A 21,270-nucleotide genomic window follows, 5' to 3' on the forward strand; every position below is an offset into this window, starting at 1 on the left:
AGGTTTCTACTTAATATAATAAGGTTTCTATATAATATAATAAGATATTAATATAGCTTAGTTATAGTTTTTTTATAATTATAAAGATAAAAGTACTAGTAAACTATAAACTTAACTAAGATAATTTATTTAATTTAATATAAAATATAGTTTTTTATAGTAAATTAATATTTTATTAAAAAGAAGTTATTAATTATTAATAAATACTAGAAATAAAAATATAATATTAGATTATATAGAAGATTATAGGTTTCTATCTAGACTAAGGCTATAGTTAATATAGTAAGATACTAATATATATTTCTAATTATAGTTTTTCCTAATATTATAAATTATAGAAGTTCTAGATAAGCTATAAGCTTAATTAGTGTAATTTAATAATAATCATAGTATTACTAGATAGTAAGGAGATATTATAAACGGGAGACGCTGTTGGAGCTATGTTAGAAAATCCCCCCCTCCCGCGTAGGTAGTTAACAGGTCTCTGGAACTAAATAATGTTAGCGGCGTTGTTCTTGTGTATATTGTCACCCACTTGCCCCGCCAAGATCAAGCCATTTGTGCCCCATCTAGCGACAGCTGTTCATGACGGGCCTCATCTGATTGAGACCCGTAGCTTAGTCTTTTCCTCTCGCCAACTCTCACGAGCATATTCTCTTGTCTTTACATACTGATGACGGACGAAAAGGGTCTGTCTCAGAATCCCGCTCAAGACGGCCGCTCACAAGTTTATTTCCTCACAGAGCAGAGCCTACACCACCGCAACGTTCTTGTCAAGAGGTATTCGTCTGACCTAGGCGACACCAGCGAGACCCGGGAAAGGAGGGCATATATACGCGACTTTTCCATGCACAGATGCATGGATATCAGCATACAAGATGTTTGGCCTAATACGACGGTTCTCTAGTGAAGACGCCGACGTCAACCAGAGCCAAGACGACCGCGGCCAGCGCGAGCACAAGGATGGCGTCCGCGACGTCTTCAACCCGCCACGGCACACGGCCAGTCCGTTCCGCCCCCCGCCGCTCGACCCCATCGTCCTACACGGCTACAAGGACGGCACGCCCGCCTCGTCGCGGCTGCTAAGTCACTCCGTCGCCGAGGAGATTCGTAACTTGGTGCCCGAGCGGCTGCGCATCGTCGAGGACTGGAGTCTCGTCTACAGTCTGGAGCAGGACGGGTCCAGCCTGAGCACGCTGTATCAGAAATGCAGAGCCTATGAAGGGAGGCGCGTGGGGTTTGTGCTGGTCGTGCAGGACCAAGAAGGCGGGGTAGGTTTTTCCTTTCTTTTTTCCGCGACTCTGACTGGAGATCGAAGAGACGAGGGGCTGACAGAAATTGTATCAAAAATAGACATTTGGCGCCTACCTCTCTGAACATCCACACCCGTCACCGTCGTACTTTGGCAACGGTGAGTGCTTTCTGTGGCGTGCTTCGACGCTGGCGTCACTACCTCTGCCGCCGTCGGCCGACACGACGAACCTGACGCGCAGCACGACGCTGTCGGCACACAACCCGTCGGCGCTGCGCGATGGCACCGCCACGCCCGGCTCCCTCGAGACGATCCGCTTCAAGGCTTTTCCTTACAGCGGCCTAAACGACTTTTACATGAATTGCGAGGCTGGCTACCTGAGCGTCGGCTCGGGCGGCGGCCACTACGGCCTGTGGCTGGACGATTCGCTCGACGTCGGCCACAGCTCCACGTGCGAGACGTTTGGCAATGAGCCGCTCAGCGATGTCGGGCACAAGTTTAGCGTCATAGGCGCTGAGCTCTGGGTTCTTGGTGCGTAGCGCAGGGGGCGCGGGTGTCTTTGCGATGGAGGTCGTACTGAAACGGGTATGTATTCGGTGTTGATGGCGTTTGACTTGAAGAAGGAACTACCATATACCTAGGCATGCTGAATTTGGAAGAAGAGGTCTGTGGCTTAAAAGGTCGTGAGATTTGGGTTAGTCGGGCACGAAAGAATTCTTCACTCTTGTCTCTTGTGGGCTTGGTTAGTATACCAAAGACAACAAGGATAGACAAAATAGTACATGCTATTGATGATTCACGTTGCTGCTATTCGTGCTTCGAAATCGGCTATGCCCTCCAACACGCCCTTCGGACTTGGTTCCGCGGCGCACACATCCGGATAGAAGCCAAATGTATTGACTAAAAAATCCCTCGTCGTTGGCCCAATCGTGGCGATGAGCGTCTTACCATCCCGCCGGCTTGGAACAGCCCAGCCCGCGTCGTCCAGCATCCCCAGCGCGCGCAGCATGCTGTCGCAGCCCGTCGGCGAGAAGACGACGACCCACCGCTCCGGGAGCCCCTCGGGCGCGTGTCGCACGTCCGCCGCAGTGACCTGTAGCTCCGCGCCAAAGTCAGCGGCAAAAGACTCCATGATGCCGGTGCCATACACAACCTCCTCCGTCACCTCGATGCGGCGGTCCGCTGGCAGCGCGGGATCCATCAGCGTCCGTGGGATGACGTCGCGTCGCTGCTCGCCGACCAGGAACAGCAGCGGCGGCTTCGTCGGCCAGTCGCGGTACCGCGCGCCATAATGCGCGAGCACATGCTGCGCCAGTGCCTCGCCGTTGCCCGTGTGCTCGCCCGAGACCTGCAGCGGCGCAGGGACGGCGCGGAGCGCGCGCGTGGTGGCCGGGCCGACGCTGTAGACGGGCACGTCGTCAAGATGCGGCCATGCGGGCGCCTGGCGAGGCTTCTCGGCGCACACGACGTGGGCAAAAGCTTCAACGGCGCGCTGCGACGTGAAGATGAGGCCACCGTAGGAGGCGCCGGGGCAGCTGCTGATTTGGCGCGCCAGGAGCAGGTCGCGGAGTGTGGCGAGGCCGGCGTCGTCGAAGCGGTGTCGCATCACGGGCACGAAGATTGGGGCGGCGCGGCGTCCGTGGGGTAGCTGTGCGGCGGTGAGATGGTCGTGGTATGAGTCGCCTGGGGTTGAACGAGTCTTGAGGAGAAGCACGGGCACTGGTGGCTCGTCTTTTGCTGGTTGGGCAGCCATTGCTATGGAGGGACCGGGTAGTTATACAGGGTGTGTGTCGGGATCACTGGAGGAAATACTCCAATTGGCACCTGGTCAGCGAGGTTTGGGAAAAGCAAGTCATAATTATTGCAGTATTGAAGTTGAGGTACGGGTGAAGCTGGTGGGTCAAGTCGCGAAGACTTTCTCTGAAGCAGGAGTTAAGTGTTTGCATTTAATGTTTATAGCAAAATCGAAAGTTTTGAGCTTATTGAATGACACCGGGCTCATCTGAATCATCTCATTCCCATTACGATATTCTTAGCTCCATCGTCGAACTGGAGTATGTAGTTATGGCTGCAGAGGCAGTGGGGCGCAAGTTAATCGCCGCTTTGCATTATAAATCTGCACCAAGTCGCGACAGCATTACTACTCAGAATTTACACAGCTACCATTGTGGCTAGCGAAATTAATTTCGTACTTAACCGCGTACTATCAGCAATCATCAGCGACAACGATGGCGGGGGAAGCGAGAGGGGATACCGCCGGAGCTGCGCCAGCGGGCGCGGCGCAAACAGGAGAGCAACCAAAGTACCCCAAGGGCATTGTTCTGGACAAAGATGGCAAGCCGTGAGTCTGCCCTCCAAATTCATGAGATTGAGTCATGAATCTCACCATAATTTTGCCTCTCAGGTGTCGATCATGTACCTCCGGCGCCGCGTTCTCGGCATGGGCTGCGCAAACCAAGGAAAGGATCAAGGGTGACAAGGAGACCGCCGTCGCCGTCGCCACCGCGACGACGACGGCGACCGAGGCCAACTCCCGAGCCGACTGCCCGCCCGACGTCGAGATGCTGGGCCATAGTTCGTGGACTCTGCTGCACAGCATCGCGGCGGCATACCCGGACACCCCGTCGCAGACCCAGCAGGCCGACGTGCTGCGCTTCGTGGACCTCTTTGCCAAGCTGTATCCGTGCTGGGTGTGCGCCGACGACTTTCAGTCGTACATTGCCCGGCGGGTGCCCAAGGTTGCGAGTCGCGACGAGTTTGGGCAGTGGCTTTGCGGCGCGCACAACGACGTCAACAGGAAGCTGGGCAAGAAGGAGTTTGACTGTTCCAAGTGGCTGGAGCGGTGGAAAACGGGGCCTAAGAACGGCCGATGCGATTGAGAAAAATTTACACGGGAGCGACAAGATCCAATGTTGGTCCGATGGTACGATATGTGTATACCATGTATTTTTAGAATGGGTTCAGGGGTAGATGGCGTTTATGGGTTGAGGGAGCGGGTTGGTTGATATGACGATGCTCTGAAAAGCAGCCCACGCACCGCACGATGATAGATAAGGGATTTCGCATGGAACCAGCGGTCAGCAAGTAGAAGAAGGCAGGCTTATCTCTTCACTCAGCGTTAACACAATGACAAATTCATGCACTGACAGAAGCTTATTAAGTAAGTATGCGTTGTTTAAAGTTGAATGTCATCTGCTGAAGAATCACCAGTTCGTTTCCGGCCCGACTTGTCGTCAGTGGGGGCAAGGAACTTGGTGTGGCGCCACCTCGCTGGATGGCGAGAATTGGCAACATTTGCATCACGATTTCCGGAGCTGCTCGGAGCTAAAGGAACACGGTAGTTCTTGGCTGCTAGGATCAGAGGTGGATGCTCTCTTCTCATCCAGATTCACTTCTTTCCTCAAGATATAAAGATCAGCTTTTTACCTCGTAGCCCGACCGACAACACAACACCCTGACTTCTCTCACTTGGAAGCGTCATACACTTGTCAAGCAACGCCCAATTCAGTTCGCTCCACTTATACTACGACTCTTGTTCTATCACGACTCACGGCTCATTCAAATACGGTGACTGCGGCAATTTCGTCTCGCAAAATGACGGACATTAGAGTGAACAACCTCAAGGCGCCGGTTGACGTAGCGGAATACTTGTTTCATCGATTATATGAAATTGGTGTTCGCTCTGTTCATGGCGTTCCCGGCGACTATAACTTGGTCGCACTCGACTACCTCCCCAAAGCAAACTTGAAATGGATCGGAAGCGTCAATGAACTAAACGCAGGTAAGCACTTTGTCGACAACTCTATATCGTCCATTGGCTGAAGCTTACATCGGATTCTGTAGCTTATGCTGCTGATGGCTACGCTCGGATCAACACGGTTGGCGCTCTCATCACAACCTTTGGAGTTGGTGAGCTCTCCGCCCTCAACGGCATCGCTGGAGCCTACTCCGAGCATATCCCCGTGGTGCACATTGTCGGGTGTCCCTCCACTCGTTCTCAGAAGCAAGGCATGCTTCTCCATCACACCCTGGGCAACGGTGACTTCAATGTCTTTGCAAACATGAGCTCCCACATCTCCTGCAACGTCGCGAAGCTCAACGACCCGCAAGACATTGCCGTCTTGATTGACCACGCTCTGCGTGAGTGTTTTGTCAAGTCGCGTCCGGTATACCTCATGCTGCCGAGCGACATGGTGACTGCCAAGATCGAGGGCGAGAGACTGGAGACGCCCATTGATCTGTCCGATCCCAGCAACGATCCAGAGCAGGAAAAGTACATTGTGGATGTCATCTTGCGATATCTTGAGTCTGCGAAATCCCCCGTTATTCTGGTCGATGCGTGTGCGATCCGCCATCGCGTCTTAAGTGAGGTCCACGACCTCATCGCCAAAACCAACCTGCCCGTCTTCGTCACACCGATGGGTAAGAGCGCGATCAACGAGGATCATTCGAATTTTGGTGGCGTTTATGCGGGCGAGGGCTCTCAACCATACAGTGTCAAGAAATTTGTCGAGTCCTCTGATTTGATTCTGTCCATCGGCACTCTGCAGGTACCGTGTTGATCCTTGCCACTACTACTGTGATGCTTTTGGCTGACATCTTACCAGAGTGACTTCAATACTGCAGGTTTCTCTTTTCGCACGTCCAAGCTCAATGTCATTGATCTGCATAGCGATCATTGCATTATTCACTACTCAACGTATCCTGGTGCTCGGATGAAGGGTGTTCTCCGCAGGCTCAACGACGCTATGGAACCCAGCAAGCTCTCCGTAACCCAGGCATTAGCCTTCAAAAATGAGGTTCAAGAAAATGACGATGGAACACCAACTATCACTCAGGCCTGGTTCTGGCCGCGCGTGGGCGAATTCTTCGCCAAGGACGACATTGTTGTTACAGAGACGGGTACTGCAAACTTTGGCATCTGGAGCTCCAAATTTCCTTCTGGAGTCACTGCTCTCAGCCAGGTTCTGTGGGGTAGTATTGGCTGGTCTGTCGGTGCTGCTCAGGGAGCTTGCATGGCGGCTAAGGATATGGGAAGCAAGCGACGAACCATTCTGTTTGTCGGAGACGGATCATTCCAACTCACTGCTCAGGAACTCAGTACAATGATTCGACACGGGCTCAAGCCTATCATGTAAGTGAGCGTGTTCTTCAAAGGTCTCAAGTTTCTAATAACACGTTCACAGCTTTCTTTTGAACAATGATGGCTACACAATTGAGAGGTACATTCATGGAATGGATGCCGAATACAATGACATCAACGGTTGGAACTATACCGCTCTTGTTGATGTCATGGGGGGTTCCAACACCGCTGCCAAACATGTCGTCAAGACCAAGTCTGAACTTGAAAAGCTCTTGACTGATTCAACCTTCAACTCGGCTGATGGCCTTCAATTCGTGGAAGTCATCATGCCCAGAGACGACGCGCCATCTGCACTGATCACAACGGCACAGGCCAGTGCAAGAACAAATGCAGAACAAAATTAACGAGCTAAAGGCAATTTCTTAGCCCATGATTAAACTAGATGTATAGACTTAACTCAAATATAGATTTCTTTTTTTCGTAATTATTGGTGATTCCACAAGAAGCGGGATTTGTACCTGGATCAATTACTTACACTGTCGGTTATGTTTCGCTTGGTATCCACACCCCTGGCCGCGCCAAAAAAAAAAACTTGACGATTCTAAACTCTCACATCGAATGCACCTGTGATAGCAGCCATCAGAAAAGGTCACTCCGGAGCAAAACTAAACTCATCTATACAAGGTTCAAAATGAGTGAAAATCAAAACAAGCGAAAACAGGGGTCTTCGAGCGCCGGCCCAGCTCACAAGAAGAGCAAGGTGAACAACCCCTGGCGCTAGCTCTACAGTTGGCTTCGCTGGCTAACAGTATTATGCTGATCCCAGGGAAGCACTGGAGGGAAGTGGAAAACGCCACAGCAAAAGGCCAAGATGGCCGGTCGGGTTGAGATGGGCAGCTCTCTCGATATTGGCGATGAGGGCATCTGGGTCACATATGCCAGAGGCATGAACACAAGAGCTTTTAAAGAGTTTTCGGAGCTTTGCGATGAGGTATGGTTAACTCAGTGAACTCTTCCGATTCATACGTGGGGAAAGACTCGCACTTAGAGCTAACACTTCAGTTATGCAGTATGGAGAGAGCATGTATGGTATCGCAAAGTCATCTGACGAGCACGAAAACGTCAACGAGGAAGACGAGGAGCTGGACATCGAAGCCTCGATTGAGAAGGAGCTCGCCGCCATGAGAGCGCCTCGCGAAAAATCTGCGAAAAAGGGTGTGTTCAGGCCTATCAGCGCAGGCATCGAGTGTGTCTTCTTCATGAAGACGCTCAAGCCGGTGGAGCCAGATGCGCTGGTCCGAAAAATGTGCGAAGACGCACGGAAGTGCCTGGATCCCAGGGAGCGCAAGTGCAGATACATCAACCGCCTTACACCAGTCTTCGACACGGACAAGGCGACGGACAAGGGCATTGAGAGGGTTGCCCGTCAGGTAATGGCATCTTACTTCGAACTCGTTCCCAGGGGCGAGAGCAGCGCGACCGAGGAGGCAGCAACGAAGGATGCACCAGCCCCAACGACTACGAATAGTGCTGGCGAGCCTTTTACAGTAAGAACTTGGGCACTCATTTGACTATTAGGGGGTTTTGCTTTGCTAATAGTGAATGCTCACGCAGTACGCTATTCGACATAATATTCGCAGCCATAACACCTTCAAGTCAGAAGAGGTGATTAAAAAGATTGCTGGTCTGGTTGACACCAAGCACAAGGTCAACCTATCAAACGCAGACAAGGTGATTCTGGTGGAGATTTTCCAAGTACGTATTTGCTACAATCACATTTGCCGCCCAGCCATTCCGTATCGAATGCGGGCCGTCGTAATTCCTTATTAAAGATTACGTATCGTACTAACGATTTGACGTTATACAGCTGTTTTGCAGTGTGTCCGTCGTCGACGGGCCGCAGTGGGAAGAGTTAAAGCGCTACAATCTGAACTCACTCTATGGAATGACTTCGAAGCAAAAGAGTGGCGCAATTCAAGGCGATGCCGGAAATCAATCGTGAGTAACTCCGTAAATTACTTCGGCAGCCGTATTAAAAACCCCCACTGTAGCGGCATGGCCCACCTTGGCAGTTGGCTATGAGTGGCATGAGAAATGGATTTGCATTGAAGTTAGACCAGGTACCGGCTGTCTACACGAGGCTGAAACGTATCTAATGTCGACTTGCTTGTGTATGTGTCGTGATTGAATGCTCAACCTGAGCTTGAAGCAGCATATTCAGTAGCGCAGAAATGGTCTCGGTAAAAATTTCAATGTAGACTTAGTAAATAATAAGTAGTCCGTTAAATGCCGTTAGTATCGAGCTAGGGGGCCGTTAATTATCCTACGCTGCTTAAGAATTATCTTATCAAAGTATATTATAACTATAACTAAGACTTATATTTTATATTAATTAATAACTTATATAAAAGTAAAATAATAATAATCAAAACTATATTATTATAACTTTTTTTAAGTTATATAACTTATATTATTAATCTTAAAATCTGATATTTATTTTATTCTATATATAGTTATAATATACTTTTATAGAATAATTCTTAAGAAGTATAGGATTGATGATAGCGCTCTTCTAGCTGTCTATCAGCTTAGACCCACAAAAAATAATGTCAAGAATGGTTTTGGAGCGTAATCACTAAAATTAGACTAGTCATGAGAACAATCGTGGCGTCTGTGGCATGAGAACGCTGCCAAGGAAGGCTGGTTGATGCTGATGCATCTCTGAATTAATCCCCTCCAAAAACTCAGCAAGCTTCATGGCCGAGGCTTTGACCTCTGGAAACAGCCGTGTGGGGCTAGTTAGCTTGAGTAGTCAAGTAGAGGTTAGCAGCCGATTTGCCCTCTTTGCGAAGCCAAGTGGGCAGCGGAATAGTGGCTTGAGCTCTCGCTTACCGGAGCCAATAGCAATGGCTGCAGCTCGCTTGTCAACTGTGTCGAAACCAGGGATACTCCAAGATTGACTCTTGATGTGCCTGAAATCGACACCAGCTAATGCACGTATCCTTTGTGGCTTTGTAACATGAACACCTCTCTTCAGGCTTGAAACACTTGACAGATCCTCTTCTTCTTGCTTCACGGCCGTTGTCAGTCTGGATTTTTCCGCCCTTGTGTGTTGTACCCTGGGGGCTTGTAGGACTTGAGAAGGCGGGCAAGCCGCCTCTGGCCTGGAAAAAGCATTCGGTGTGATACAGGGTGCTTATCTTCTGAGTGGCACCATGCGCTGTGAAGAATCACGAATTTCACACCGCTTGATTGGGACTTTTGAAGATAAATGGTGTGTAACTAAGCCATCTAAGCCTTCGCTTGCTCGTGGTCAGTAGACTATAGTACACTGGCTACTTGCATGCGTCGACTTTATCCGCATCTTGTCCAGAAACGACGGATGGGTTCTGCAATGTTCCAGCCACCCCCCCCCCCCCCCCCCCAACGTCCCCCCTGGCGGCCGTAGTCCTTCTTGCCTGTCGTCAAAGTGGCGAGTTGACAGGAAGCAACGCCTCTCTGCCACGAACGATGACCTGGTGAAGACGGGGGAAAGCAAATGGCTTCTGATCCGCACTACTGCCTTACATGGACAGCCACTCAACCACTATACTGAATTTTTCAAGACCGGTGCACCATTTCGGCGATAACCCGCCCCTGGCTCTCTTTGTCGAGCCGGCGAGTATTCCGCGAGACCACTAATCTCACTTTTCGCTCATGATTGGGCTTGACTGCTTCTGCATAGCCGGGCTACTCTTCAGCCAGCGGGCCATCTCTAAGTTAGTGCCTCATGATTCATCCATGGCCGTGCGACTGCAGTTGCCAGGTTTATTTCTGGTACTCGCTCCTTGGACTGAGTCCATTGTCATGACCATTTCAGCGACATCTGCAACTGGAAACAGCTATAATCCCTCCGTCGCCTTGTTCCTTGCCCCAGTTTAGCGCCTTGACCCGGCTATGCTTTAAGATGTGCGCCTTTGTTCAGGGCCTTTCGAAGTCCAGGTACACCCATGACCTGTGAAATACTAACCTTACTGTCACGTCGTTTCTAACAAGATCGCTCACCGCAAATCTACACCTTCTTCAACAAGGGAACACTGACTGTATGAATGACAACTTCGGCCTCGACGGCCACGACATTCAACTCGGCACCCACACTGGACACCGACAGCACCATATCAATAGTCTTGTGTTCGCCATCCATTACTTATTTAATTCTGCGGTTGGGTTATAGCACGCCACAATGCCTGTCAATTTTCAGACGCCGCCAATATTCCACAGTACCCACGCTGTGCATCCTAAGCTACTCCGTTCTGTTTACACTTCGACTTTTCCGAACTCAGACCCCTGCTGTCCTCTGCAGAGCGTAATGGAAGTGACAATTGAGGACTCGTTGGCAAAATTGATTACAACTGCGGTCCCAGAATCTCGGGTGCAGAGCCTACAGGCAACGGCATCTCCTGGACTACACCGAATATATCGTGCCTTGACACGAGACGGGGCTATCATACAATGCTCGCTGCCGCAGCCACCGAACCGGCGAATGCTGAGGTGCGAGTACGGCTCTATACGATCGGAAGCAACCATTTTGCAATGGCTTTCGGGGCTTTGCGAAGAACAGCTAGAATCAGGCTCGCCCAAACTCACAATGGTCGATACTGAGGACAAGAATGAAGTCAGGAACCGCATACGCGCGCAGGCCATCTTGGAGTATCTGCCAGGGCTTCTAGATCACGGAATGGCGGGGACAATGCACCAACTACAGTACAATGTCCTCGTACCCCGCCCTGGCAGAGTACTGTCTACCATCGGATCTTCGTTGACGGCTGCAGCCCGGAAATCTGCTGATTTCCAGATTGGGCAGATGCTTCGGAGAATATCCTTGCTTCACTCTCCCACTTCCTGTTTCGGAAATGCTGAGGCTGTTCTACCTCCAGTGCCTCAGAGATCAACTCCAGAGCAACGTCGAGCCTCGGTCCTGGGGTCGCGCGAAACTTTTACCAGTTGGTCCGATGCATTCGGGGAGATGCTCCACAGTGCCATACAGGACGCTCAAGCAAGTCAAATAACAGCATCTTACGACAGCATACGACGATGTCTTCACCGCTTCGCGCACGCCCTCGATGCCGTTATCGAGCCACGACTAGTCTTGATGGATGCCGGCTTGGATCAAAATGTCCTTGTTGTCATGCAAGAAGCGGACAGCGATAATTTCGATACGTCAGACAATGAGTCTGGAGCGTCTGAGAAATCGAAGGAGTCTGATGGCAGCGACTCTTCAGGCAGTGCAGCTACCCAATTAAAAGTAACTGGCCTCCGAGAATGGATCAAGCCGGTCTTCGGCGATCCGCTGCTGAACATCAGACTAAGTCAAACAAACTCGGAGCATGTGGTACATGGCTTTTCCACCCCCTTGGCAGACACGCTAGACGACATGAAGGAAGTGTCCGAAAGTCTTTCTCAAAACCGCCAATACGTTCAAATGCGCCTGAATCTCTACCGCGTGTACCACGCCCTGAACGCTATCAGCGTCGAATACATAAGACGCGACGACGACAGCGATCCTAGGGAGCTGCGGGCGCGCAAGGCACTTGTTGAAGCTGTCCGAGAGCTTGAGGCATTGGACGAGGCCGAAGCATCTAAAAGGCGCTGTCGGCTCATAGAAGTGGTTCCATCCAAAAGACAGAGAACTTTGAGCCCGTAAAGGTTGAAATTGCTAGGTATACTGGCCATATATCCGAGGTAGAAAGATATATAGATTGGATCTCATGCAAAAGTATCAAAAGAAGAGATTGATGCCAATACACGGGGTGTCTATTTGTATTTCTCGCCATTGTCCTCATCTCTTGGTAGTCGAAAGCCCATGAGCCCCAAGAGGTTTCCTGTTGGACCAGCCATTCCACCTTGGCTCTTGAAGCTCTCCAAGAGATTTTTGACCAAATTGTAGTCAATGTCAACATGGCTGTGGGAGTCTTCATCTGTGCCCTCCCGGTCTGCTTCGGCCGCTTCTGACTCCTCTCCTTCAGCTTTGTCCCAAGACTTTTCTTCGTTGACGAGTTTGCTATGCTGAGACTGGAGGCGATCCAGCCGCAAGGCGCCATGGCCTTTGAGCTCAGCTTCCATTTGCATAGAAACGTCTCTGATGTCCTCGTCTTTCGCGGGAGCGTCTTGCGCACTCGTGCTCTGGGATGTTTCGTGGCCTATGTATTGGCCAGTGGAAGCCATGGTCGGATTGTCCACTGGCAGTCCCATCATTTCCTTCATCATCTGAGCAAAGGTTTCCTCATCAAAACTAACTTCCTTATCCTCCATGTCGCTATTTTCGTCAGATTCGTCCGTGTTTTCATCCTCCTCATTATCCATATCCATTTCATTGATCTCCGCGCCATCCATGCCGGCCGTCTCATTGTTCAAGAACGCCTCAAAACGCGACACGATCTTCTTTAGATCTTCTTGTGTTCGAGAATCTCCAAATCCTGAGGAATGCCCGCTCTTGCTTCTCGGTCGTGTTCTCTTCCCTTCTAACTCGCGCTCGAAATCTTCATAGTTTATATCGAGCCAGCTTTCGTCGTCGTTGCGTTTGACATCCAGCCATGTTTCCATTTCCTGGTTCGTTGGAAGTTCTTCGTCGCCATCTTCAATGAAATCCTGGAGCATGATAGCAAGTTCGCGAACAGTGGGGTTTTTGTTCTTCTCTGCTGTCATGGCCAGCATCTCATACCCACAGGTCAATTTCATGCCGTCTTCGAGACCAAGAACATTTTTGCCCGGCCCATCTTTTCTCTCTTCAACTCCAGAGTGACTTTGTACACTATTGAGCCATAGCTGAGGTGCTTCGAAACGTTGCGAGCGCAGCTGCGCGAACAAGACTCTACTGAACTTGACACTAACAGTGACAAGGTCAGTCGGTGGTAGATGAAGCTGCTCTATATCAGAAGTAATCTTCTTCATCCCTGTATGATCTCTGAGATAAAACGCTTCAACAGCGGCTGATACTGTCTTTGGTAGCTCATGCACAATGTATGCCAGCTTTCGTGGAATTGTCAATGTAGAATAGTGTATCGAAGCGTCCACATGTTTTGGATACTTCTCAAGTCGGTAAAATGCCTCATCTTCAATAGAAGGCGAGTAAATCAGGGTATCAGTCTCGTTTCGCAGGCATCTCACTGCATCAGCTAGCGTAAGTGACCTTGCAGTGCTCGGCATTGTCTTGTCGCTCAGCAAAGGAATGACTACAAGCTTTCCACCGTGTATCCAAACCCGGCAGTGATCAATTTCGGGATTCAGCCAGTTCGGTAGTGCATTGGCTGCTTCCACTAAGAGAAATTCGCCATCCTCGTCAGCTACTCGGATGAACAGTTCAGGGTGAGCTTTGGACAGCTCGCGCAAAACGTAGACAATCAGCCACTCATCTTCCACTGCGTCTCCATAATCCGTGATGCCATGAAGATAGATCAAGCCTAATTGGTTTCATCAGAAATTTACCCTTGTCGTCTCTTCAACTCTTGTCTCACCTTGCTCATTGACAACTGAGAGGTTAAATTCGTCTCGCTGCCAGATATAATTCTTGTCGACGCTTCTCATCAAGCCATCAGCTTCTTTGCTAATGCTCTCAAGACGCTTCAAGTACTTGATACCTTCCAATTTGTCGTCTAGAATGAATATCATATACTCCATATAATTCTCCGCAAGCTGGCGTTCAAACGGCTGAGTATTAGCCTCTGGGACGCCATGGTCGGCGGCTTCGCTGCCCATGGAGACTGTATCCAGATTGAAACCGCTTCTTCTCGATGGATAGTATGGATAGTATGAATCAATTTATTGACGCGCGCATAATTTCGATTGGACAGCGTCTTTCTTCGGCTTTGGTGTAGAGGGGACCGTAATGCATTTTTCCAAGAGTAGTGCTACGTGGACGAGCCTCACGTGACAGCACATGTACATCCCTTTTAGTACATCTTCTATATAAAAAGAGGCATCTTTTTAAGGATATAATATACCTCACTATTCTATATATCCCTACTACCGGCCGCCACCGCCGCCGCTACTAAAATATATAATTAATTAATCGCAGCGATAATAGTAGCGATGACGATAGCGATAGCAGCGATAATAGCGGCAGCGATAGCGGCGGTAATAAATTAATTTTATCTAGCCTAATTATTATATTAATAGTAGTAGAACTAGGGTATTATAATATACTAGCGGATTATAGCGGCGTTATATTAAAGCTAACAGTAGAGATATACTATATAATATTAAAGTAAAAGTAAATATAAAGGTATTTTATTACAAGATCTTTATTAAAATTAATAATTTATCCCCCTTCTCTACTAACCTTCTACATTACCTATCTTTCCCTTTTATCCTAAACCTCTAATCCTTACTCTTTATTAAGACAGGGAGTAACAACAGCTTCTACCACGAAGTAGATTAGGTTTTCCTCTAGGTCCTCTAGTTTTTCCTATTCTTTTAAAAAATAGAAGAACTAGATAAGCTATAAGCTTAATTAGAGTAATTTAATTAATATTAATATCATTACTAAACCTTTTATAGTTTATTAATATTTATTTAATTACTAAGAAAATATCTTTATAATTATTTTTACGATATATAATAAAAGGTTTCTTTTTTAATTATAAAAGCTATCAATAAGCTTATTAATTACTAACAGTAATAGTAGTAGAGAGGAGGAAAAAGTGATTTATAAAGATATATAGATTATAGTAGGTATGCACGCGAAAAGGTAGGTACCACACATCACGTGTACCTGTGTCCCTAGTAATATGTTACTGTGTCCCTAGCAATACTCTAAACTATTGCGACCACGCACCTCGACTAAACATACACGCCGCGACAACTCCGACGCCGAATTGAGCAACAGCCACGTTGCCATGTCCGTCATAGCAATCTGTGCCACCGCGCGTCGACTCGCATTTAGTTGTCGCGCAGGTACTGCGTTCCGCAAAACACATCGAAGCCGGCCGCGAAGCTACCACTCCTACGACCACCCGCCGGCTGCAAGCGCTTTTGGAGACGCTGAGGAGGCTATCATGTCCGCAGCCTACAAGCACGTTCCCGAGCACGGCTTCTCCGCCCGCGCCCTGGGCCTCGGAGCCCGCGACGCCGGCTACCTTGACATTAGCCCCAGTGTGCTCCCCGACGGCGCGTTCAATTTGATACGTTATCACCTCGTCTCGCAGCGACAGAGCTTAGCTAGGACCGCTAAGAAGCTATTTATTGATGAGGAGTCGCTCGGACCCGGAGACAAGGTTGCCGCTCTCACGTGGGCGCGATTGCGAGGAAATCAGGACATCATCCAGCATTGGCAAGAGGTACGCTGCATCTGCTCATTGTGCATCTGAGCAAGCCGAAAATGAAGAAAGAATGCAAAATCTGACAAATTCACCAGGCACTGGCAATTATGGCACAACCGAGACACGTCTCCGAATCCATGAGAGAGCTCGCGCAGCTGTCTGACGAGATCTGGTTCCTGTCCGGCGACAAAACCGTTGATCCATCGTGGTACTCGAAGCGCGCGACGCTGTCCATGATTTACACATCAACCGAGCTGTTTATGACAAACGATAAGTCGCGCAAGTTTATCGAAACAAACAATTTCCTCGCTCGCAGGCTCGAGGAGGTTCATTTAGTTGACGGCGCCGTTGGCGCTGTTGGGCAGTGGGCAGGATTCACATTCCAAACGGCCATCAACGTACTGCGAAGCAAGGGTGTAGGCATCTGACACAGTCACGAACTCACCCCGAGTCAACACCCTGTAAAATAGCCAGTCTCATATACTGTACATCTGTTATCATACATAGCAATCCTTCAGCACCTCGTGGTATCTATGTAATCCAAAACTCCGGAGTGCGCGATAGATATGTACAAGTGTCGAGAAAATCAAGTCAGGAGAAGGCTTCCTAGGAGTGGCTTCAAATAAACCAGCTGGTGTAGAAGAATCTGCTGGCTTGAAAAAACCGGCTGGCTTAAATTAGAGTACGTTGTCGGGGATCCGTCAATCTGCAAAAATTTTTATTAGTCAGTATACATTTCAAGAGGCGCTCGAGAACGCACCTGATGATCTTGACGTCCTTATCGAGCCTGGCACGCCCCTCAATGGCATTAGGCGTAATGAGAATATACTGTCGCGACACGGAGCGACGAGCAGTATCGACCTTGATGTTGCTATCAGTTACCAACTTACAGCACACCTGCGTGTGTCGTTGAACTTACCAGCATGTTGGTGCTGATTGCTCGGTTGACATTGTCCATGAAGACGTCAAACTCGTCCAAGCAGCGAATCGGCGATCCTATCGCCTCCCACACGGAGAGCAGCATGCAGATGGATGAGAATGATTTTTCTCCGCCCGACAATGTTTTTGTGTCTCGCCCGCCCGAGTTCTTCCTCGTCTCGTCTGGCTCAATCTGGATGACAACCTTGCGCTCCTTGTGTCGGAGATCAATCTTACCGCGGAATCCTCGCTCGCTGAGGAGATAATTAAACTGAATGCGAATACGCGCGCTAATCTGCCTCTGAAACTGGCGCCACAAGGAAAGCCTCTGGGTAAGGGCACCCTTCAACGAATCAATCATACGATCCAGATTCTCCGTCTCCTGTACGACAGTCTCGTAGCGTCTCTTGGCCTCGTTTGCTCGGTCATAGATTTGTTGATCGGTTGCTCCAAGACGTTGCTCGCGCAAAGCTAGCTGGTCGCCAATCTTTTGATACTTCCTCTCAATGCTTTGGTAAGTATCACCCTCGGGAATATGTACTCTATCAGGGGCAACTGCGAGAGCTTGGCGTGTAAAATCAGCGACCTCCCCTGCCTTGTCATCTCGTCGTTCCTCGGCGCGGCGGCGCTCTGCTTTCTCAATGTCGGCTTGCTCGTAAGCGGCATTCTTCTGCGCGACGGCGATTCGTCTCATGGACTCTGTGCTCCGAATCTTCAGATCGGCCTTCTCAACACGCTCCGAGAATGTTTCTGCCTCACGGCGGATCTCTTCCAGGTCTTTCTTGGCGGCTTCTGATTTCTTGTTCAGGTCAACTTTGGCCAGTTTCATACTGCCGTACTGACCACCTAATTCCTGTTCTTCCTTGTGCTTTTGCTCCAAGTCAGCACGAAGAGTGACAAGGCGGTCATCTGCACCTTCAAATGCATCCATCTCCATTGATATCTGCTCCATGTCAGCCCGGACTCGGCGCAAATCGTTCTCGAGCTTTTTTTGATGCCGGCGATGCGATTCTAGCTCCGCTTTAGATCTCTGAAGCGCTTGCTGGACAATACATTCTTCTGAGTTTAGCTCTTGAAGTTCAATTTCCAATTGCTTTAGGTTTTCTTGCTGAACTGCTAATTGTCGCCCGGTGTCTGACTGCATCCTGGGTCGCAATTTGGATGGAACAATTGGTGCGGTTCCAATATTTCCATTGCGGTTCGTCAGTCTGATGCCTTGCCCTCGCTTGTCTTTGCCGTCATGAAAACACAAGCACGCCGCAACGTTGCGAGGTGGCCGACCTTGGTCTACCATGACTTTTTCAGCTTCTGCTCTGCTTTGGACTAGAATGATTTTCTCAATTTGGCTGTTGATAATCAGTTGAGTGCGGAATGTGTCCCTGTCAAACTCCAGCACTCGGAGTATCGTGTTGAACTCAGGAGCAGGTTCTTGGGCACTGGTATCGATATGTCCCCCAAATGCGATGAATATAGGTGGTTGACGTTTCATCCTGCTCCTTTGCATGATATCAGACAACTTGGATTGATCCTCCTTGCTACGCACAACGAAGGCATTCAGCGATTCACCAAATGTCTTCTCTAATATACCAGACCATTCTGGTTTGAGGAGCTTGACGTGTGCGCCAATCGGCCCGACAGGCTTGGTTTCAAATCCTTGATATTTGTCGATGAGTTTGACAAGATTGGCTATTTCCCCATCGAAGCCATCGTAAGCGGACCGAGTGCGTTTCTTCAGGTCAGACACAACCCCCTCTGCAACAGCAATGTCGCTCCGTTTACTTTCTCTCAGTCGCTGCTGACATTTCAGAGCCTCTTCGTTGTCCTGCACTTTCCCTTGTTTTTCACGAAGCTGTTCGCCCGCATTCGTTATGTTCCGAGTGATTTCTCGCTCCTTAGCCTTGGCTTCTTCGAGCTGTGCTTCTTTCTCGGCCTTCGCAGCACCAGTGGACTCGCCCAGGCGTTTTTGCTCCTCCTCTATTTTCTTCTCTAGTGTGTTCATCTCCGCGCGAATAGCTTTCAACCGACTATAAGCATCGCGCTCATCTAGATGCAGCTCGGTGAGGTCTTTTTTCGCCGCGCTGAAAATGGCTTCTAAGGAAATGACTTTGTCGTTGATAGCGTCGCGTTCTGTATTCAAGTCGTCTCTCATCAACTGGAATTGTTGTAGCTTCTGTTCGGCCTCTTGAAGGACTATGCCGAGCCTTGCGCACTCATTCTCAGCATCGGCAATGCGGGCGTTTCTGGTCACAATATTGGCATCAAGTTGTTCGAGAGCAATCTCCTGCTCTACAACCTGCGACCAGATAAGTTGGCACCTGTAAAGCCTTGCTTTTTCACGGAGACTCTGATTCTTTTGCGCGGACTCTGCCAGACGAAGAGCATGATCCATCTCCTTCTTTACAAGCGCGACCTTTTCGTTGATGTCGTCACGTAAATTCAGGGTTTTATCCAACGTGTCCTGGGACATTCGGTAATCATTGTCGAGCTGCTCAAGCTGCACTCCAGAGATGAAGTATTTGTATTTCTGTGCTGGAGTCGCCGCGTTTAGGAACTGCCGGGCATTGTCCTGAGATAGTATGGTGAGAGGATTGCCCATTTGAAGTGCGAACCACTCGGAAATTTCGTCGACTTCTTGTTTCTTCGTCGAGATGACTTTGTCGTCGGCCGTTTTGATTTTGAAACCGCTGCTGCCAGTCTTGGAAAAATGCCTTTCGACAATGATACTTGGGCCGTATATGTACGGTTGATAAGCGTCCGATCCGGCATTTTTTATGCGCACCACGAGCTTGCCTTGGTCTCGGCCCTCTTTGACAAAGGACTTAAGGCTGCCACCGCGATTAGTGTCACTGGCTTTCCCTCCAAGGCATAGAGTCAGAGCAGTCAAAACAGCACTCTTCCCGCTACCGTTCTCTCCGACTATGAAGTTGATCAGAGGCCCAAGCTCGACGTGAAGCCGCTCATGACACATGAAATTGTAACATGTAATGCTTTCAATAATGCCGCTGTCAGCGGCCATATTGTCGCCCAAGGCGCGCGGTCGTCGTAAAAGCTGCTGCGTTGCTCGATCATCGTCAAGTTCGAGGTGCTCCAGATGCTTGAATCCGGCATCTCGCATAATCTCGTATTGGGTCTGCGGCGGTGCGTCCCCACAGTCGGATTCGTTATCGGATTCATCTTCAGACCCAGTCGCCACGGTGCGATCGGGCGTTGCTTCCATATGGCCCTCTGTCGTGAGTGAAAGGCGCGCTCTCTTAGTCTGTAAAAAACTGCATCAGACACGGTCGGTGGTGTACAAATATTGAAGTTGCCCATACCGACTGGCTGTCTTGAGCCATAGACGAGCTGGCTTGCTGAACATCGACAACTTCGCTTTCCTCTGCGAGACTTGTCATAGAACGAGCTCGTTTGAAGGAAGGCATGGCTGCCAGAGAGACGGGAGCAGCTACGCGATTGAGGCTGAAGCGGGCGGATGAAGATGCGAGGTTCTAAGGGTAACCAACCGTGAATGAAGAGCGCGTTTCTGACGCCAAAGCGTGTTGAGCACCTTAATGGGAGGTACTGCTGTGGAGACGGACACGTTCTCGCTCTAGACTCAATTATTAGGCAACTACGGATTACCTAGGTACACGCAGGGTTAGAAATTAATTAGTAAATACTAATTTAATACTAAATTAGTAAGTAAAAGTCTATACTTATATTAATTAATTTAATATTAGTATTTAATCTCTAAATTCTTACTAATACTATATTAATTAGTAAAAGTCTATACTAATACTAAACTAATTTTATTAGTATTAAAATACTAAATTAGTATTTTAGTAACTAATTTAGTATTTTAATAACTAATTTAGTATTTTTAAAAATAGTTAAACCTTTTTTAATAATAATAATAATTTTTTATAATATTAGTAGATCTATACTTCATTTAAATATTAAAAGATAATAATTCTAAAAATCTATTTAAAAATAATTATTTAATACTTAGAAAAAATAACTATATAATGATTTTTAAGAAAGAAATATATAAATTATTATATTAGTTTTCTTATATATAATTTAACTTAAAGAATAAATCTAGATTTTTTTAGAAATTGATTTAAAGATTTTTTATTCTTTAAAAAACTCTTATCTTAGAAAAATACTCTAAAAAAAATATTTTTAATTAATTTTAAAAAGTAAATATAGGTTTTATAAGTTATATATAGTATATAATCTATATATTATTATTATATATAATTTTAATTATTTAAATAATTATTACTTAAAGTATTTCTTTTTAAAAAACTAAATTAGTACTTTTAAGTATTTACGAAATTACTATTTAATATAAAAAGCCTATACTAATATTAATTAATTTAATAATTAATAAGTAAATACTAAAAATACTAAAAATACTAATTTAGTAACTAAAATAGTATATACTAATTTTTAACCCTAGGTATATATACTATATACTTACCTCTTTAGGTTAGCTATTAGATATACTCTCAGCTACTATATACCCTCAGCTACTATATACCCTCAGGTACTATATACCTACAACTACTATATATCTTTATAAGTTATTCTTTCTTTCTTTTTATTACTATTATTATTAGTAATTAATAAACTTATTAATAATTTTAAAATTATAAAAAAACCTTTTATTATTTATTTTTAAAATACTTTAAAAAAGTATTTTCTTTATAATATAATAAATATTTATTAATAATAGAGTTAAT

General features: G+C 47.6%; 9 protein-coding genes across 9 annotated transcripts; 6 read left to right on the forward strand and 3 right to left on the reverse strand.

Annotated features, from left to right (window-relative positions):
* Positions 1-878: 878 nt before the first annotated feature.
* BBA_09847 (oxidation resistance protein 1) lies at positions 879-1,791 on the forward strand (the record flags this gene model as incomplete). Its single annotated transcript, XM_008604944.1, has 2 exons — positions 879-1,271; positions 1,354-1,791. 2 exons carry the CDS (start codon positions 879-881, stop codon positions 1,789-1,791), a joined length of 831 nt encoding a protein of 276 aa, XP_008603166.1.
* A 257-nt stretch (positions 1,792-2,048) lies between these two features.
* BBA_09848 (uroporphyrinogen-III synthase HemD) lies at positions 2,049-3,005 on the reverse strand (the record flags this gene model as incomplete). The annotated part of the gene is made up of 1 exon (XM_008604945.1): positions 2,049-3,005. The coding sequence occupies one exon, from the start codon at positions 3,003-3,005 to the stop codon at positions 2,049-2,051; it is 957 nt and encodes a 318-aa protein (XP_008603167.1).
* A 475-nt stretch (positions 3,006-3,480) lies between these two features.
* BBA_09849 (augmenter of liver regeneration) lies at positions 3,481-4,131 on the forward strand (the record flags this gene model as incomplete). Its single annotated transcript, XM_008604946.1, has 2 exons — positions 3,481-3,593; positions 3,657-4,131. The coding sequence occupies 2 exons, from the start codon at positions 3,481-3,483 to the stop codon at positions 4,129-4,131; spliced, it is 588 nt and encodes a 195-aa protein (XP_008603168.1).
* A 715-nt stretch (positions 4,132-4,846) lies between these two features.
* On the forward strand, positions 4,847-6,739 carry BBA_09850 (putative pyruvate decarboxylase; the record flags this gene model as incomplete). Its single annotated transcript, XM_008604947.1, has 4 exons — positions 4,847-5,033; positions 5,096-5,802; positions 5,860-6,386; positions 6,439-6,739. 4 exons carry the CDS (start codon positions 4,847-4,849, stop codon positions 6,737-6,739), a joined length of 1,722 nt encoding a protein of 573 aa, XP_008603169.1.
* Positions 6,740-7,026: 287 nt separating this feature from the next.
* BBA_09851 (THUMP domain-containing protein) lies at positions 7,027-8,337 on the forward strand (the record flags this gene model as incomplete). The annotated part of the gene is made up of 5 exons (XM_008604948.1): positions 7,027-7,095; positions 7,162-7,326; positions 7,406-7,882; positions 7,950-8,090; positions 8,203-8,337. 5 exons carry the CDS (start codon positions 7,027-7,029, stop codon positions 8,335-8,337), a joined length of 987 nt encoding a protein of 328 aa, XP_008603170.1.
* Positions 8,338-10,557: 2,220 nt separating this feature from the next.
* Positions 10,558-12,018, forward strand: BBA_09852 (uncharacterized protein; the record flags this gene model as incomplete). The annotated part of the gene is made up of 1 exon (XM_008604949.1): positions 10,558-12,018. One exon carries the CDS (start codon positions 10,558-10,560, stop codon positions 12,016-12,018), a length of 1,461 nt encoding a protein of 486 aa, XP_008603171.1.
* Positions 12,019-12,128: 110 nt separating this feature from the next.
* BBA_09853 (SGT1-like protein) lies at positions 12,129-14,069 on the reverse strand (the record flags this gene model as incomplete). The annotated part of the gene is made up of 2 exons (XM_008604950.1): positions 12,129-13,774; positions 13,829-14,069. 2 exons carry the CDS (start codon positions 14,067-14,069, stop codon positions 12,129-12,131), a joined length of 1,887 nt encoding a protein of 628 aa, XP_008603172.1.
* Positions 14,070-15,208: 1,139 nt separating this feature from the next.
* On the forward strand, positions 15,209-16,059 carry BBA_09854 (rpsU-divergently transcribed protein; the record flags this gene model as incomplete). Its single annotated transcript, XM_008604951.1, has 2 exons — positions 15,209-15,649; positions 15,727-16,059. The coding sequence occupies 2 exons, from the start codon at positions 15,209-15,211 to the stop codon at positions 16,057-16,059; spliced, it is 774 nt and encodes a 257-aa protein (XP_008603173.1).
* A 244-nt stretch (positions 16,060-16,303) lies between these two features.
* BBA_09855 (RecF/RecN/SMC N terminal domain-containing protein) lies at positions 16,304-19,968 on the reverse strand (the record flags this gene model as incomplete). The annotated part of the gene is made up of 4 exons (XM_008604952.1): positions 16,304-16,337; positions 16,392-16,492; positions 16,551-19,805; positions 19,864-19,968. 4 exons carry the CDS (start codon positions 19,966-19,968, stop codon positions 16,304-16,306), a joined length of 3,495 nt encoding a protein of 1,164 aa, XP_008603174.1.
* Positions 19,969-21,270: the final 1,302 nt, after the last annotated feature.

The sequence above is a fragment of the Beauveria bassiana genome (genome assembly GCF_000280675.1).
Source record: "Beauveria bassiana ARSEF 2860 unplaced genomic scaffold BBA_S00071, whole genome shotgun sequence".
Taxonomy (NCBI): domain Eukaryota; kingdom Fungi; phylum Ascomycota; class Sordariomycetes; order Hypocreales; family Cordycipitaceae; genus Beauveria; species Beauveria bassiana.